This window comes from Pleurodeles waltl, chromosome 4_1 (assembly GCF_031143425.1).
Source record: "Pleurodeles waltl isolate 20211129_DDA chromosome 4_1, aPleWal1.hap1.20221129, whole genome shotgun sequence".
NCBI lineage: Eukaryota > Metazoa > Chordata > Amphibia > Caudata > Salamandridae > Pleurodeles > Pleurodeles waltl.
The window spans coordinates 257,039,379-257,056,100 of NC_090442.1; the positions used below are offsets into that span (position 1 = coordinate 257,039,379).

Here is a 16,722-nt window from a genome sequence, read left to right on the forward strand (position 1 = left end):
ATGAAAGGGTAATTCCCCCCCCTTTTTTTTTTTTTAAATAAGTTTCAGTACTGGCACTCCACATAATTCATTCAATTGATGGCTTGAATGCCCAATATTCAATCTCAACCTAATGGGCATGAAGTTGCTCGATACCATATTACACGGCAACCAATGTTGTTAAAAGGTCCCAGCAGTCCACCTCTCATGCACCAGCCACATTCTACTTTTACACGCTTGCCTTGCACTTACAAAACCCTTCGCCAATCTGCTAAATATGGGTTTACCATAGGTGGCAGTAAAATTGCTATACATCTTTGAAACTTGTATAGTTCAAGACTCCAAGTCAATGGCCACAATTCTCCGCAACGGCGGTTCAGGCAGTTTAAATACATTTCTTTACCAAAATCCCACCAATGCTGCTGAACTCCCATATATGATGGGTGCCTCAGTAATGGGGTAGGACCCACGTAAATATGCCAAAGAAAAAAATTAAATGGGGCACTCACGGGGCATCCATAAAGTTTAATATAACTTCCACATTCAGACGAGTTTCGGAGTGATGCCATCCTCAGCGATTATGAAATGTGATAAACCAAGTGTAGGAAGTTGGCTCTGTATGTACTATTTCAAAGTAAGAAATAGCATGCACAGAGTCCAAGGGTTCCCCTTAAAGGTAAGATAGTGGCAAAAGTAGATAATTCTAATGCTCTATTTTGTGGTAGTGTGGTCGAGCAGTAGGCTTATCAGAGGGTAGTGTTAAGCATTTGTTGTACACACACAGGCAATAAATAAGGAACACACACTCAGACAATTCCAGGCCAATAGGCTTTTTTATATAGAAAAATATATTTTCTTAGTTTATTTTAAGAACCACAGGTTCAAGATTTACAAACAATACTTTAAATGAAAGGTACTTCACTTAGGAACTTTGAATTAGCAAAATAGCATATACAGTTTTCACACAAATGGCAATAAGCTATTTTAAAACTAGACAGTGCAATTTTCAACAGTTCCTGGGGGAGGTAAGTGTTTGTTAGTTTTGCAGGTAAGTAAACCACCTACAGGGTTCAAAGTTGGGTCCAAGGTAGCCCACCGTTGGGGGTTCAGGGCAACCCCAAAGTTACCACACCAGCAGCTCAGGGCCGGTCAGGTGCAGAGGTCAAAGTGGTGCCCAAAACGCATAGGCTTCAATGGAGAAGGGGGTGCCCTGGTTCCAATCTGTCACCAGGTAAGTACCCGCGTCTTCGGAGGGCAGACCAGGGGGGTTTTGTAGGGCACCGCAAAAAGTACACCCTCAGCGGCACGGGGCGGCCGGGTGCAGTGTGCAAACAGGCGTAAGGTTTGCAATAGGTTTCAATGGGAGACCAAGGGGTCTCTTCAGCAATGCAGGCAGGCAAGGGGGGGGGGGGTGGGGGGGGGCTCCTCGGGGTAGCCACCACCTGGGCAAGGGAGAGGGCCACCTGGGGGTCGCTCCTGCACTGGAGGTCGGATCCTTCAGGTCCTGGGGGCTGCGGGTGCAGTGTCTTTACCAGGCGTTGAGTCTTTGAAGCAGACAGTCGCGGTCAGGGGGAGCCTCGGGATTCCCTCTGCAGGCGTCGCTGTGGGGCTCAGGGGGGTCAACTCTGGCTACTCACGGTCTCGCAGTCGCCGGGGAGTCCTCCCTGTAGTGTTTGTGCTCCACAAGTCGAGCCGGGGGCGTCGGGTGCAGAGTGCCAAGTCTCACGCTTCCGGCGGGAAACGTGTGTTTCTTTGTTGCAAAGTTGCAGTCTTTGTGGAGCAGAACCGCTGTCCTCGGGAGTTCTTGGTCCTTTTAGATGCAGGGTAGTCCTCTGAGGCTTCAGAGGTTGCTGGACCCTGTGGAACGCGTCGCTGGAGCAGTTCTTTAGAAGAAGTGGGGAGACAGGCCGGTAGAGCTGGGGCCAAAGCAGTTGGTGTCTCCGTCTTCTCTGCAGGTTTTTCAGCTCAGCAGTCCTCCTTCGTCTTAGGTTGCAGGAATCTATCTTGCTGTGTTCGGGGAGCCCCTTAAATACTCAATTTAGGGGTGTGTTTAGGTCTGGGGGGTTAGTAGCCAATGGCTACTAGCCCTGAGGGTGGCTATACCCTTTTTGTGCCTCCTCTCTGAGGGGAGGGGGCACATCCCTAATCCTATTATGGAGGATTTCCAAAAGTCAGAGTCACCTCAGCTCAGGACACCTTAGGGGCTGTCCTGACTGGCCAGTGACGACTCCTTGTTTTTCTCATTATCTCCTCCGGCCTTGCCGCCAAAAGTGGGGCCGTGGCCGGAGGGGGCGGGCAATTCCACTAGCTGGAGTGCCCTGGGGTGCTGCAACAAAGGGGGTGAGCCTTTGAGGTTCACCACCAGGTGTTACAGTTCCTGCAGGGGGAGGTGAGAAGCACCTCCACCCAGTACAGGCTTTGTTACTAGCCACAGAGTGACAAAGGCACTCTCCCTATGTGGCCAGCAACATGTCTGGTGTGTGGCAGGCTGCTAAAACTAGTCAGCCCACACTGGTAGTCGGTTAAGGTTTCAGGGGGCATCTCTAAGATGCCTTCTGGGGTGTATGTTACAATAAAATGTACACTGGCATCAGTGTGCATTTCTTGTTCTGAGAAGTTTGATACCAAACTTCACAGTTTTCAGTGTAGCCATTATGGTGCTGTGGAGTTCGTGCATGACAGACTCCCAGACCATATACTCTTATGGCTACCCTGCACTTAAAATGTCTAAGGTTTTGCTTAGACACCGTAGGGGCATAGTGCTCATGCACTTATGCCCTCACCTATGGTATAGTGCACCCTGCCTTAGGGCTGTAAGGCCTGCTAGAGGGGTGACTTATCTATACCTATAGGCAGTGTGAGGTTGGCATGGCACCCTGAGGGGAGTGCCATGTCGACTTAGTCTTTTTATCCCCACTAGCACACACAAGCTGGCAAGCAGTGTGTCTGTGCTGAGTGAGGGGTCCCCAGGGTGGCATAAGACATGCTGCAGCCCTTAAATACCTTCCCTGGCACCAGGGCCCTTGGTACCAGGGGTACCAGTTACAAGGGACTTGCCTGGATGCCAGGGTGTGCCAATTGTGGAAACAAAGGTACAGGTTAGGGAAAGAACACTGGTGCTGGGGCCTGGTTAGCAGGCCTCAGCACACTTTCAAATCATAACTTGGCATCAAAGGCAAAAAGTCAGGGGGTAACCATGCCAAGGAGGCATTTCCTTACACCAAGCAACTCCCTGCGAGTGCTCAGTTTCGTTTAAAAAAAAAATAATAATAATAATGTTTTCCGAGGTGTGCATATATACATCCAAGCACCCCCTGCCCATCCATCTGCAAAGCAAGCTAGTTCCACTGTTCATCCAGGCATTGCTGTAAAGGTATCATGTGGAGTCTGGCATTAGGAACTAGTAAAATGCAAGAGGCCATTTATTCCAACAGAGATGAAATCTGCTGAGTTGGTGGGTGAGGGGGGTTGTAATACAGAGTGACATCAGTTGAATTGACAACAGTCTCTACTCCGAGGTACAAACTTTTTTGGACTGCGTTACCTATTATAGGTCCCAGATAATGAATGTTATGAACTCTGAAGGTTGTCAATTTTTTGGGAGACTTACATGAATACCTAACTAGGCGAGAGTGTGGAGACATGTTTGAAAATGGTGAGGAAGTTCCTATTATGTGGCAGTCTAGGAAGGGGATAGAGGAATATTTTTTGATTTCTCAGATGTGCGGCGATGACAGCCTAACATTTTGCAAATGTTCAGGGAGCCGACTTAAGCCCGAAGGAAAGGACTTTGCACTGAAAATGCCTTAGGCCTTAAACCCTTGTTTTTTTTACCGTATTATGGAAGTAGGCATCTTGAAGATCTATTGCACATTTCCAGTCCCCTGGATGTGGCTGAGGGTAGACCTGATGTAATGCAAGCATTCTCATTTTTTCTTATGTACTTGTTCAGTACACTGAGGCGGAGAAAGGATCTGAATTCCTGTTTTGGTCCTTTCTTTTCTTTCAAATCAAAAAGAATTAGAGTAGGCTCCTATTCCGTTTTGATATGAAGGAACCTCCTCCACTGCATTTTTCTGTAGTAAAGTGTTCACTTCCTTTTATAACAGATCTTGCCGATTCAATTATGTTTTTGTTGGAGGAACAGATGTGGGGATTTTAAACGCAGACCACCATTCCGAACAATATTCAGAACCCATCTGTCTGTAATCAGCAGACAATGTAAAATGTGTTGCAATACTTCCTCTCACCGTAGTGACTAATGAATGAATTGGGCCTTGAAGAGTACAGACATGACTCATTGTTTGTTGGGTGTTTTTCCCGCAGCTGATTGTGCTGATGGTGCCCCCCCTTTCCTCTATAGGATCAGCACTGATTGATAGTATGACTGTTTCTGCTAGTGTTGTTGTTGGTGGTGGTGGTGGTGGTGGTGGTGGAGGTGCGACGTGTGTGTGTGTGTGTTGGGTTGACAGTCTCTATTGCTTTGTGCTCCTTATCTGGTGGTATGAGGGGCGCTGGTGCTACTATGTGTGACTTTCTTGCTGCAGCTACAATTACTGAACCCGGTGGTGGATTTGCCCTAAGAAAGAAAAGATTTTGGTCAGGAGGCTAATACTTTTTCAAGTTCCTACGTGGAGCCCTTCTTATGGATGCAGGTGTCAGGAACAGTCGTATTGCAGAGTCGAGATGACCTGGGGCCCAGAGGGAGGAGAGATCTTTACGATGCTCTTTGATGTTGGGTCTCACGTATGACAGATGTAGATGCAGAGGGAGCTGGGAGCTAGGAATGTTCAGTTTTGTTGCCCCCACCCATTACAAGCATCTCATTAAAAGTTGTCAAATAGTGAAACCCTTGGTGGAGGTGTTGGAGACAGAGAATAATCTCCATTGGAAAATCTTGAAGTAATTCATGAAGGGGACCATGTTTTGCTTTGTGTTCTTCTGTAACAGCAAGTACTAGATCTTCTGGATCTAGAGTAGGATGACTGATGTTTCTCTAGATCTTCTTGGAGCTCTATGTCAGGATCTACAGTGATGACCATGAATCGAAAGTGGACGGTTCTGTGGTCTTCTGAGGACAGAAGGAAAAGGCCGGAGGTATTCCAGGTGACGCAACTGAGCGTGGAGAGAAAATGGATGTTGTGGCTCCCTGTGGTGAAGCTGCACCAGAAAGTGCTATATCCAGCATGTGACGTGATTAGGAATATGTCTGGGAATAATAGGAACTTGGAATCGCAGGTCTCTGTCCGAGACGCCTGTGACCATATAGAAGATCAATGCATAGATGGTGACAAAGATTTTGACGGCTTGGGCGTCGAAGTTGAAGGTGAAAGTAGCCTCTGCTTTAATTTAGATGTCCTTTATGTCGACTGAAGTGGCCTGGACGTCGAAGGAAAAAAAAAAAAAAAAACACATAAAGGCTGAAACTAGTGCAGATAACTTGGGGAATAAGAATGTTGTTGGTGTACAGCACAGGTCTGGTATAGCAGAGTTCCAAATTCTCAGTGCCTTGTTGCAGAAGGCTTACACTAGAGTGCAGGTCTCTTTAGAAGAATTTCTAGCTAGTTTCTTCGTGCTAAGAGAAGTCTCGGAACTCCCTCAACGTATAATGTGTGTGACAGATATATGGTAGTTTGCTCTGTTGCATTAATACGATGTATAGGGTAGGTGAATGAGTGTTAGCATGCATCAGGCTTCAAAAAGGAATGCAGAACAAACAGGATCAGAGTTATCAGACCGAAGGACATTGCACCCATGGCGTTATGGGCAACCACAATTTGGCTTTTTGGCATATCAAGGCGAATATCATTAAAAAGGAAATACATCTATCACAATGGGGCATTCTAAATGCATCTAGGAGAAAGCAGGACCTCCCCAGCTCAGGTGTTTGCTAAATCTTTCAATCCTATGTATATGTATACATATTGTTAACAATGTAGCTGACACAGTGCTAAAGGAACCTGACAAAGTCTCATTCAGCTTTGCAAAATATTGTTCCTACACAGATCCTTGTGCAATACCTACTTCTTTGAGTAGAAGGCATCTTCTTCCTTTACTTCATTCACTACTGCTTTGGGGGGCTCCTCAGTTTCTTCACTGCCTTCTTTATCTGTCATAAAAAAGAAAAATTGTTTTAGCACTGTGAGAACACCATGGGTTCCGAAACGGATTGCAGCAATAAGCATGAGACTAAGTTTACTTTTTTCACAGCGGAGTGGATCCATCTTATCGAAATGTAGCGGGGCTGAAAAGACTGCCAAAACATGGGTGTGGTGTTCTCTAGTGAAGGGCCTAATAACTCAGTTATAATAACAGGACCAAACAAGGTCTTCTGAGGCGTCCTTTTGTAGGAAACACCAGCCCTCACACACCTGAAGGTAACATGCTTCATCAATGTGCGGTGCTTCTTGTTGGGCTGGTGCTGTAAAGCTCAAACGGGCCCCATGAATGGGCTCTTTGCTTAAGAGTTTGTCTATTGCCTCAGGGTCTGGTGTCCAAGTCAGATGCCTTCCGAATTTTGTGGGGAGAGGGATATCATGTGAAGAGTACACTGGACTGTGAAGTAAGATTAAAATTGACTAAAATTTCCCCAGACCACTATTGCTAAATTCAGTATCTTGGGCACATTTAAAAAACAAGCACATATGTTTCTTTCACATACATTTTTTAGTCATTAGATTTTACTATATGAATTGAGTCATGGTCGGTACACAATGAAAAATTGTAAGCTGCAGCTCAGTTGTTAGCTTTGGGTATTGAATATCTTAAACACTAAATATCCATAAGACCAGAATACTCTGATGGACATAACAGTATATTACTTCAGTAAATCTGCTACTAGGGCAAAAAAAATATAACAGATAACAGAGTCACCCATTTCTTTTTTCCTTACTTATTTTCATTTACTTTTTGTGAATTCAATAATTAGTTTCTTTACAAAAACTATAAGCAATCTACTAATAGTTGGTCTATTCTTTAGGACCATACTAAGGGAAATGTAAGTTTGGCATCATGGAATATTACAGGGGCTACAAACAAGCTTAGTAACAGCAACTGGTTAACAGTTATCTCTAGGTTTAAGGTATACGGTTTACAAGAAGCCTGGGCAGTTAAATTTACTGTAGATGGCTTTACAGCTTACCACACTCCAGAAACCCCTTCTAGGTCAGGGAGAGGGAAATGCGGTCCAAGTACTTTCGTCTCCATTTGACCATTTCTCCATGGATATGCTGTTTGCCTAACTCAACTCCCGCCCCAACCCCCTTCTATCAGTTTTTGTGTCTGGTTATGAAGGCTGGTCTAGAATTAATAATCAATTTTTACAATAACTGGTTTGACAATCAATGTGGACGAAGCTCTTGAATGTGAACTGGAAGAAATACTTCTCATTCACTAGAAAAGATTTGCGTCGCTTAAGCTGGGGACTTTAATGCCCATATTTTGCTCCTTTCCTTCGAAGGTGGTTGGGGATTAGAGGTTAATCGGAGGAGGGCCATTCTCATTTTGCATACAACTTACATGGCAATGTACTGCATTTTTGTTTTTATGTTTTTAATTTAATTGTAATTTTCCTGCTGGTGTATGTTGCACAATGTCTAAACCTATTCCTATGGTAGAAGGGCCACAAGAACAACTGATCAAATGTTAGTGTCAGTGGCTATGCAGTAATTCCAAATTGCTGATAAAAAAAAAAATACGTAACTTACCTGTAACTGCAGTTATCCGGTATTGGTTTCTTTCAGATTCACATGCCTGAATCATTCCCAGTCATCGTAGTCCCAAGGTACCTTGGTAGAGCAATATGTAAAACTATCATAGGTTATAATGGCCATCAGTTTAATAGCCTATCTATGTCCTTTTTAGACAAAGGACCAAAAAGAGCCAACCTTGAACTATGACCAATCAAGTGGAGAGCCAGAGTCCCTCAGATTTTCGAGCATCAATGGGTATAGCATCCTTGTAATAAGGGGAGCCTCTCAGGGGAGGAGGGTGTGTTGATGTGAATCTATGAAAGATACCAATACTGGATAACTGCAGTTAAAGTTATTTTCTTAACCAGTATTGTATCTTTCATAGATTCACATGCTTGAATAAGAATAGCAAGCAGTATTGTAAGTAAATTAGAGGATGGTGGGTAGAACAACAATGTAGCTACATGGTAGACCATACAAAATAATGCCAGCTTTGTAATGGCAAAATTGAATTGTTGCCACTAACCACTGTGCTACCGTCACTACAGTTCCTTGACGCCCTTGCCCATAAGAGACTAGTCGTCAATCAATTTTTCAAATAAAGTTTAGTACGGTGGAGATAAAAATTTGAGACACCGTTTAATGTCCAAATTATGGAGAGCCCTTTCAGTCAGTGTGGATGGGTTAGGAAATAAATCCGAAGTATGATAGGTTTGTTGAGATGAAATTGAGACTGGACCACTGGAATTAATTTTGGGTTTGTACTAAGAAGTACAAACTTGTCTGTAAAACAGAAAAGGCTCTTGGGTAGGGAAGGTCTGTATCTCATGACCTTTCTTGTGGATGTGAGAGCAAGTAGTAGAGCCACTTTCCACATGAAAAATAAAAAAAACACTTTAGGTCACCCTTATGAATGGGTTCAAAACGAAGCTTCATTAATTGCGAGGACCAAGTTAAGATGCCAATGTTTGCATGGGTGGGGGGGTTGGGGGGGGAGGGGTAGTCGTTCAGAAGGAGCTTGCATTGGTGGGAAAGCTCTGAAAAGTCATTTCATGAATTGTTTAAAGAGTCAGTCTTGCTGAGCAGAGAGAGGGAGTCTGTGTAGAACCGGTGTCCCTTGAAATTGCATCAAGATGAATCTTAACTGATGCATGAACAAGGCCTGACTTGAAAGGAGATGAGGCAAAATCTGCTCGGGAGAGGCTTGAAAGGGTTCCAAGGTATTTTGTTGACACCAGCCTTTAAGTTTTGTTTGTACCCACCGCCCTTGCTTTGGATATAATATCTCTGCATTCTTGAGTGAGGTTTAGGTCTCGAAACGCCTGGAACTCGGGAGCCACGCATGTAATTGTAGAAAGGCTTGATCGGGTGTAAAACCTGGCACTGGTTCATCGTCATGCGGTTTCGCATTTTCGGAAGGCCTATAGGACTTGTCATCGACAGGAGAATGAGTTCTGTGAACCAGTGATTTGTAGAGCCAGGTTGAACAATTTTCATTGTTTTGTCTTGTGATACAGGCCTTGTTCTTTATTGTATTCAGGTTGGCACCCAATAACATTATCCTAGGAGTTGGAATGGTGGAAGATTGCAGGTAGTTTACAGTGAGGCCTAGCCTGTGGAACAGTGAGAGGCAGGCTCTGGTATATTGCCGCGCTGTTGAGGCTTTTAGCTGCCAGTCGTCTGGTAGGGTAATACCTGAAGACCTGGTTTGCAAAGTGTGGCTGCCACTGGGGCGAGACACTTGGTGAAAATCCACGGAGCAGACTTCAGGCCAAAGGGAAGGACTTTGAATTGGTAACAGGTACCGGCTACACTGAAAACTGGGATATTTGGGATGTATGAGAATGTGGAAGCACGAGTCTTGCAAATCCAACGAGGTCATGTAATCTCCGCTGTTTAACAGATGAAGGATGTTGAATAGTGTAATCATACGGAAAGATTGCTTGTGCAGAAATCTGTTCTGTTTCTTGAGGTCCAGGATGGGTCTCCATTCCCTTGTCTTCTTTCATACTAGGAAAAACTGGAATAGAAACCCATGCCTTTTTGATGGGAAGGCACCTTTTCTATCGTCCCCTTGGCCAGCATTGTTAGGGCTTCTTTCCTCATAAGTGATGACGAGGCGGGTGCCCTCCTTTCAGATGATTGTTTGTTGATTTCTGCACAAACTCAAGGGTATGGCTGTAGTTTACCAAGTCCAACACCTATCTGTCCGATGTTCTCTCCTATTGGTGAAGGCAGTTGGAGATATTCCCACCCACATGAGTGGAGGGAGTGGATGTAACCAGTACCTGGTCCAGGTCAAGCTTTGCAGCCTGCATCGTGGCACTGGGGGGTTGCTTCTGGTGCACGCCTTGCTTGCTGAGGGCGGCTGGCGATAGGTCTGATTATAGCAGGGCTTATTTTGAGACAGAGGTTCATAATGCAGAAGCCATTGATTGCCCCCTCTGTAAGTGGAGAAACCTCTCACTCGGGTGCATCGAAAGGGCAATTTCTTAAAACTGTAGAATGCCAAGAGATCTAGCAGTGTCAGTGTCTGTTTTTGTAGCCAACAAGGAGTCATCAATATACCTCCAAACAAAGTTTCACCGTCGTAGGCCATGTCCAAGATCTTTGATAGGACTTCCTGCCTACAAGATGTAGCCCTTAGCTATCTTTGGTGTCTCAAGACTGCTGCTCCGGCTAACTGGTGGAAACCTGTGGAGGCGATGTCTAGAGCATAATCTATAATCTCAGTAGAAGTATGTTCACCCTCTTACAGTATCTTTTGTTTCGGTTTTCTTGTCTTCAGGGATCAGATAGAGTAAACTGCTGACATCTGACCACATCTGGCGGTCCAAGCGCCCCGGAATCGCAAGCGAGTTGGCTGCTTGCACAGTGATGGCAGGCATGAGAGAATAGTTTGCCTACACTGCCCAAGCATCTGTCTTCCTTATCCAGTGGCATAAAAATGGGAACAGAAGGCTTTTTCCTAATGCCTTTGCGCTGCCTGTGAAATGACAGTCAAGTGTCAGGTCACCAGTGAGGCAGGTGGGGGAAAATCATCAGTGGCCTTGTATTTCTTGTCCAGGCAAGAAGTACTGGAGGTACCGTAGTCAGGATCTTCATGATTTTTATTCCCTCATTCCAAATATAGTTACAATGGGAATTGCTTTCACAGATATAGGAAGCTGGCTCTCTATTTAGTGCACTAAAATGAAGTACAATGTGCATAGAGTCCAGTGGAACCCCAATTTTATTGCAGAAACAAAAGCATATAGGATTAATGCTCTATTTGTGGTATTGTGGGTGAGCAGTTAGGCTTTTCAGAGGGTAGTGTTAAGCATGTGTTGCACTCCGAGGCAATACACGAGACACAATCAAAGAATAAATCAGAGACCAAATTAGAAAAACAAAATGTCTTTTTGTAATACTTCAAACCCTTCAAAAGACCTTTGTAATCTGGTAAGTATATTTTCAAGCATAAATACTTTGCAGTTTCAAAAATAGACAGTGCAACTTTTAAAGTTCTCTCAATCTTATCCCATGAGAGGAAAACAAGAATGCAGTTTTGTAGCTAAGTACATGACTTACAAATCCAGTCTTCGGGGTTTCAGGTCAACACCTGGCAAGGTACAAATCAGTATCAAGAGTGCACCCACAGCGGCACAGGGGCTGCCAGGTGCACATCAAATAGGGAGTCCGGTGCCCAATGCTAACCAATGGAGCCTCCGGGTGAATAAAGTTGTGCTGCTCACAGGTGAGTAAAACGGTGTCAGGGGTCGATCTCCTGGGGTTGAGGTAAGCACAAGGCAGTACCAAACTTATACTCTCAGAAGCACAGAGGCAGGTGGTGCAGAGTGCCAACACAGCGTTGGGGGCCAAATGTTAAATAGGGGAGATCACTAGGGACAGAAGGCTGAACAAAGAAAACCCACAAATGCCCAGGTACGCTCTGAAGCCAGGGGACTTAGTCAGTCCAGCTCCCCAAGGCCCAGGGGCTCCAGGTGCAGGGGTGTCTTTGGCATCGGGAACAGCTTACTGGGAAGGTCGTAGTCGGCGAGAGTCTTCGGTTTGAGGCTGCAGGCTTTTAGGCAGAGGCCGGTAGGGGTCAACCCACAGTTGAATTGGACCCCAAATCGCTGGGGAATCTTCACAGGATCGGTGGGCCACTTGGACTCTGACCACAGGTGTCGGGTGCAGAGGTGGGTTCGGAGGAGGTTTCGCAGTTCCTAAGGGAAGAGCTCTTTTTCTTTTAAAGTTGGTTTCATCTTGAACAGGTCCGCTGTGCTCGGGAGATCTTGTATTTGACGAAGGCAGGCAGTCCTCCTAAAGCTTTGGAGGTCGCTGAGCTGCAGGACAGGTAGTCTTTTGTCGCAGGATCGTCGTCGGGTGCAGACAGGCCAGTAGGGCTGGGGCCAAGTCCGTTTGTGTCTGATATCTTCTCTGCTGATGCGACTGTGCAGTGTCTGGCTCTTAGGTCTTCAGGAATCTGAGTTCTAGGGTTCAGGGGAGACACCTAAATACTGAATTTAGGGGTGTTACAGGAAGTGCCAAGTGGTAGCCAATGGGCTACTCACCTTTAGGGCCACTACACCCTTTTTATGCCCACTTCCAAACGGAAGTGGTCCTAACCTCAACCCTGGTAGCCTACATTCCTTTCAAACAAGATGGAGGAATTAAAAAAAGGTAGTGTCCACCTTGGGGATAGAACTGGCATGACGTGGGCATACAACCTAATTTTCCCGCCAGTCCCACCACCAAAAGTGGGGGCAGAAACTGGGAGTTGGCCTTCTCTACCATTTGGAGGCGCCCGATTTGCATTACAAAGGCAGCAAGGCCTTTGAAGCTCCCAGCCATCCATCCTGCCTGGTTGAGGTGTTGGCACCTCTGCCCAGAGCAGGCCTTTGTTCTGAGCCCTTGAGAGCATTGGCTCTCACCTCAGGGGGCCAGAACACAAAGGAGACTGCACTGGTTTTGATCAGGCAGTGCCCATGCTAGGAGTTGGTAGGTTTTCAGGGGGCACCTCTAAGGTGCCCTCTGAGTGCATGTATTAACAAATCCATCAATGGATTTAGTTAGGGTTTATTAATACGAGAGGTTTGATACCAAACATCCCTATCTTCGGTGAAGCCGTCTTGTAGCTGGGGAATTCATAATGACCAGTGCCCAGCACATGTACTTAAAATGGCTTTCCTTTTCCCATACTATGTCTGAGAATCAAAGAAGACTTGGCAGGGGCATATCTGTTCACGCAGGTATGCCCTCACATGTAATATAAAGAACCCTGCCTTTGGGGATGGAATGCCTGCTAGAGGGGTGACTTACATATAATGCATACAGTGTAAAGGGGACAGGGCACACAGGCTATGTGCCATGTTGTATTTTTATTTTAGTTCTGCACCAAGACAAGCAGCCTGCAAAAGCAGTGCTGGGTGCACTTAGTGAGGGTGCCCGAGGGTGGCACAATCCGCCCTGAAGTCCTCAGGGGCCTTCCTTTAGTACCCCATGCCCTAGGTACCAGGGGTAGCATTTACTATGGACTTACAGTGGTAGCTAAATGTTTGCCAACTGGGAAAAACAACAGCAATTTGGGGGAAGATCTGGCACTGGTGACCTGTTTAGCAGGGACTCGGTGCACTTTCAGTCGAAGGGTTGACAATGTAAAAAGAGACACTTTCCTACAATAGACTTCCTGGCCTACTCCTTAAAATCGTGAAGTAAACAGTTGGTCTGTTTAACAGAGGTTGGTAGATGGAATTATGCGGCAGAGCTCGTTCCATTAAATTGTGAAAACCCCCAATGTCTTCTGGAGGAGCGTCTGAAGGGTGAGGTGGCGAAGGAGACTAAGTAGGGGCAAGGTAATCATCCCACTCGTGCTGTGGAAGTTGCAGGCCACAGCTTTTTCTCCACCCCCCCCCCCTGCTCCCCCTCCCACCCTCTCCTTTTTAAAGAAACTGCTAGTTGTACCCCACAGTACTACTTCTACCTAAATTTGTCATAAAGAAGTAGGTTTTATGCATATTGAAGACACCATAAAACGCAACCTATATAGTTGCAGCTTTCAATCTGGTCTAACTCAGAGGTTACCTTGAATAGCGCACTCTTACTGGACTAATTATCTTTCAATTATGCTTTTAGTACACGTTGGCTTGATTTATTTTAACACAACGTGATGAATCTCTGTATTCTGAAGTTCCTTCGACCTTCATTTTATATTCTAAATTAAAAGTGAAATATCTTCTAAAATAAGTGAAAGACTATGAGAGAGATCAGAGAATTTGGAAAACCTACAGTTCCTGACCAAGTTTTACTACTGGTCAGAGTGGGCATTTCAACAATATTTTGTTACTGTGTCAAACCAACACGCTGACTTGTTTCAGATTAAACTTTTTTTGGTTGCTTTCCCAAAGACAGGTCACTGGCACAGAAGCAGTTCAATATGCCCATGGGGTGGCTGCTCAAAACAAAAGTACTCAGCCCTTTTTCTGTAAGCTTCATAAAATCCATACGTCATGTCTCTTAAAACATTGTTACATTTTACTCAATGTAGCCCGAACTCTACTGTCCCCCAATCATTAGAATCATTGCCTACCTGTTTATCTGTACTGAGTTATGGAAAGATGGCCATCAGGATCAGAAAAGGAAATGTAGGTGGAGATGAAATAAACTGCATGTCACCCTTAACTTGTGTGTATGTGATCATTCCACTTTTTAATGCTTTATATAAAGATTTAATTTATATGTTTTATTGTATTTTTATGTACAATCTTATACAGCTTGTGTCCCAAACCCAATAAAGATTGACGATCATTTCAACCACCATCTTCTTAACAAAAAACTTATTAGAATTATTTTCTTGAAGCTCTCTCTGAAAGTGCTAGAAGTAGGGAATCTGTAAGCACCGCAATTAATACGGATAGCATTTGGTTAATCCTCTTCAATCTTCTGGTTACACATTGTTTAAGTTAAAGATGGATGACAGAATCTCAACCTACAGTTCCCCAAGGACCCACTGGAAACTACTCTTAAGTAAGAGGACGTCTTACTGCTACAGGCTAGGCAAGATGTGTTGGAGGCTCAGTGCTGCACGTGCAAAAGTGTACAAAGAAGCCAGAAATGGAATAACACCATTGTCTGCTGTACAGCTTTTGTTCATTTATTCTTTTGAACTAGAGGTTGTCTTTAGGGCTTAAGGCTTACATGCTTTGGGGAGCTGGATGCCTATGTTACATAGCCTTTAATCAGCAATAAATCTAACACCCAGCCACCGCTGCGCAGGTCTGACAGCAGATGACTGGATGCACTTTTTCTGCAACAAAGGCAGGTATGAAATTGCCAGCAGCAGCCAAAAGTAAAAATTTTAACCAGTGACAAGCTCCGAACCTTTGCCTGGTTGAAATGCAAAAATTAGAAGTAATGTGTCCTGAAGACATATTGGTGGACAATGGAGTTTCTGAATAAAACAATGAACATACATTATGGAACTTCCTTTAAAGCTTATTGCTAATATTTCTGGACTTACTGTCCAGCAGTTGGGAGCACAAAGCAAGACAACAATAATATGGATATACTCTTCAACAATGTTATTTAAAATGTACAGCTTCTGTTCAACATTACTTTGCAAAGCGTATAAAAAAATAAATTTTAAAGCCATTTTGGATACAACTGGAATGGCAAGCCATTTACTTGGATATCAAATCAAATGTATACATTCATAGTTACCCTGATCAACGGTATCGCTCTCGCCTTGAGATCCTGGGACTTTCATTGAAAACTTTGGAGTGACCGGTTCAGGTTGATCCCCTGATGAGAAAGAGAAAGGAGCTGGAGGACCAGAGCCAAGTGAACTCAAAACTGAACTGTCAACTTTCTGGCCAAAGTTAAATGAAATCTTTGATGATGTTGCTAAACACTCTTTCTTCTCGAGTACTGGCTGAAATTGCTTGACTGAAGAATTTTCTTTGTTGAATGAAAAAGTTGACCTTTGCTGAGCCTGAGATGTGCCAAATGCAGCAACAGTTTGTGCCTTTGTAGAATGATTACCACCATCACTTTCAGAACCACTTTCAGTACTGCTTCCATATTTTTGATCAATACTTGCCAAATATTTTTCATAGTCTCTGAAAATAGGTGTAAGATCACAAAGTGGATTTGTGTCCACGTGTTTCACTATCCAGTCCCGTACAGAGCAGTTCAGTGCTGCCAATTGTTTGTTGTAATCATTACTGTTGCTGTTTTTTCTTTCATAACAGGGAGGGTTTGCATCCTGTTGTCTTTCACCATTAGTTTTTGTACATCCAGCATTTTCTTTAACCAATATTGAGGTAGTACCATTAGCAGTAAGGGATCCCACTGAAAAATAAAAATTCCTGTTTAAATTTATTTTTGAAAGATATTAAAACATTGTCAACAGGAATAAAAGAGTACTTTTTCAAAATGTGTATTTCACGCTTAGGCAACATTTTTTGGAACGGACACCACAGACTACTCATCGTATTTCACTACACAGTCTGTGTAATTGGACTGTAATTTTACTCTTGCCAACATTTAACATTAATAAAACCCAAGGCTCATCATATCGATCTAGGATCACAGCAGTTTGGAAAAAGGGAAAAAAAAAAAAAATGTATATAGAATATATATATATATATATATATATATATATATATATATATATATATATATATAAAATATTATATATTTATTTTTTTGCGCATATATTCTCCTCAGGTCACAGACAACATGGCCAGTCTTTAGCTGTGTTTTTTTTGTTTTTTGTTTCTGCAGGTCCAGAAATTGTTCCAAGGAGGTGCCTTCGGCTGCCACATCTATGCCTGGCACCAGCTAGTGGGGGTCTGAGGTGGCTCCGAGGCATTCCATTAACCAATGGGGAAAACGGTCCCTGGGGTTTTAGCAGTTCCCTTTGCTCTACTGCAAACAATCCCACAGTGCCCTTCCCTCTCAATTTCCAATATGTGGAAACCCTTCTCCCCATCTACGGAGCGTTAGTGCCCACCCAGAGGTGTGGCCAGGATAATGAGCAGTCTTCTCTGCTGTGGTCACTCAAGACTGG

At 44.2% G+C, this 16,722-nt stretch overlaps 1 protein-coding gene across 1 annotated transcript in view; it reads right to left on the minus strand.

Annotated features, from left to right (window-relative positions):
- The window catches only part of NUP50 (nucleoporin 50), a 52,899-nt gene that overhangs the window by 13,150 nt on the left and 23,027 nt on the right, over window positions 1-16,722 (minus strand). The window contains exons 5-6 of the mRNA XM_069228265.1: window positions 15,372-16,001; window positions 6,004-6,088 (exon numbers count right to left, since the gene is read on the minus strand). Coding sequence (XP_069084366.1) covers window positions 6,004-6,088; window positions 15,372-16,001 — 715 coding nt within the window. The remainder of the gene's footprint in view (window positions 1-6,003; window positions 6,089-15,371; window positions 16,002-16,722) is intronic.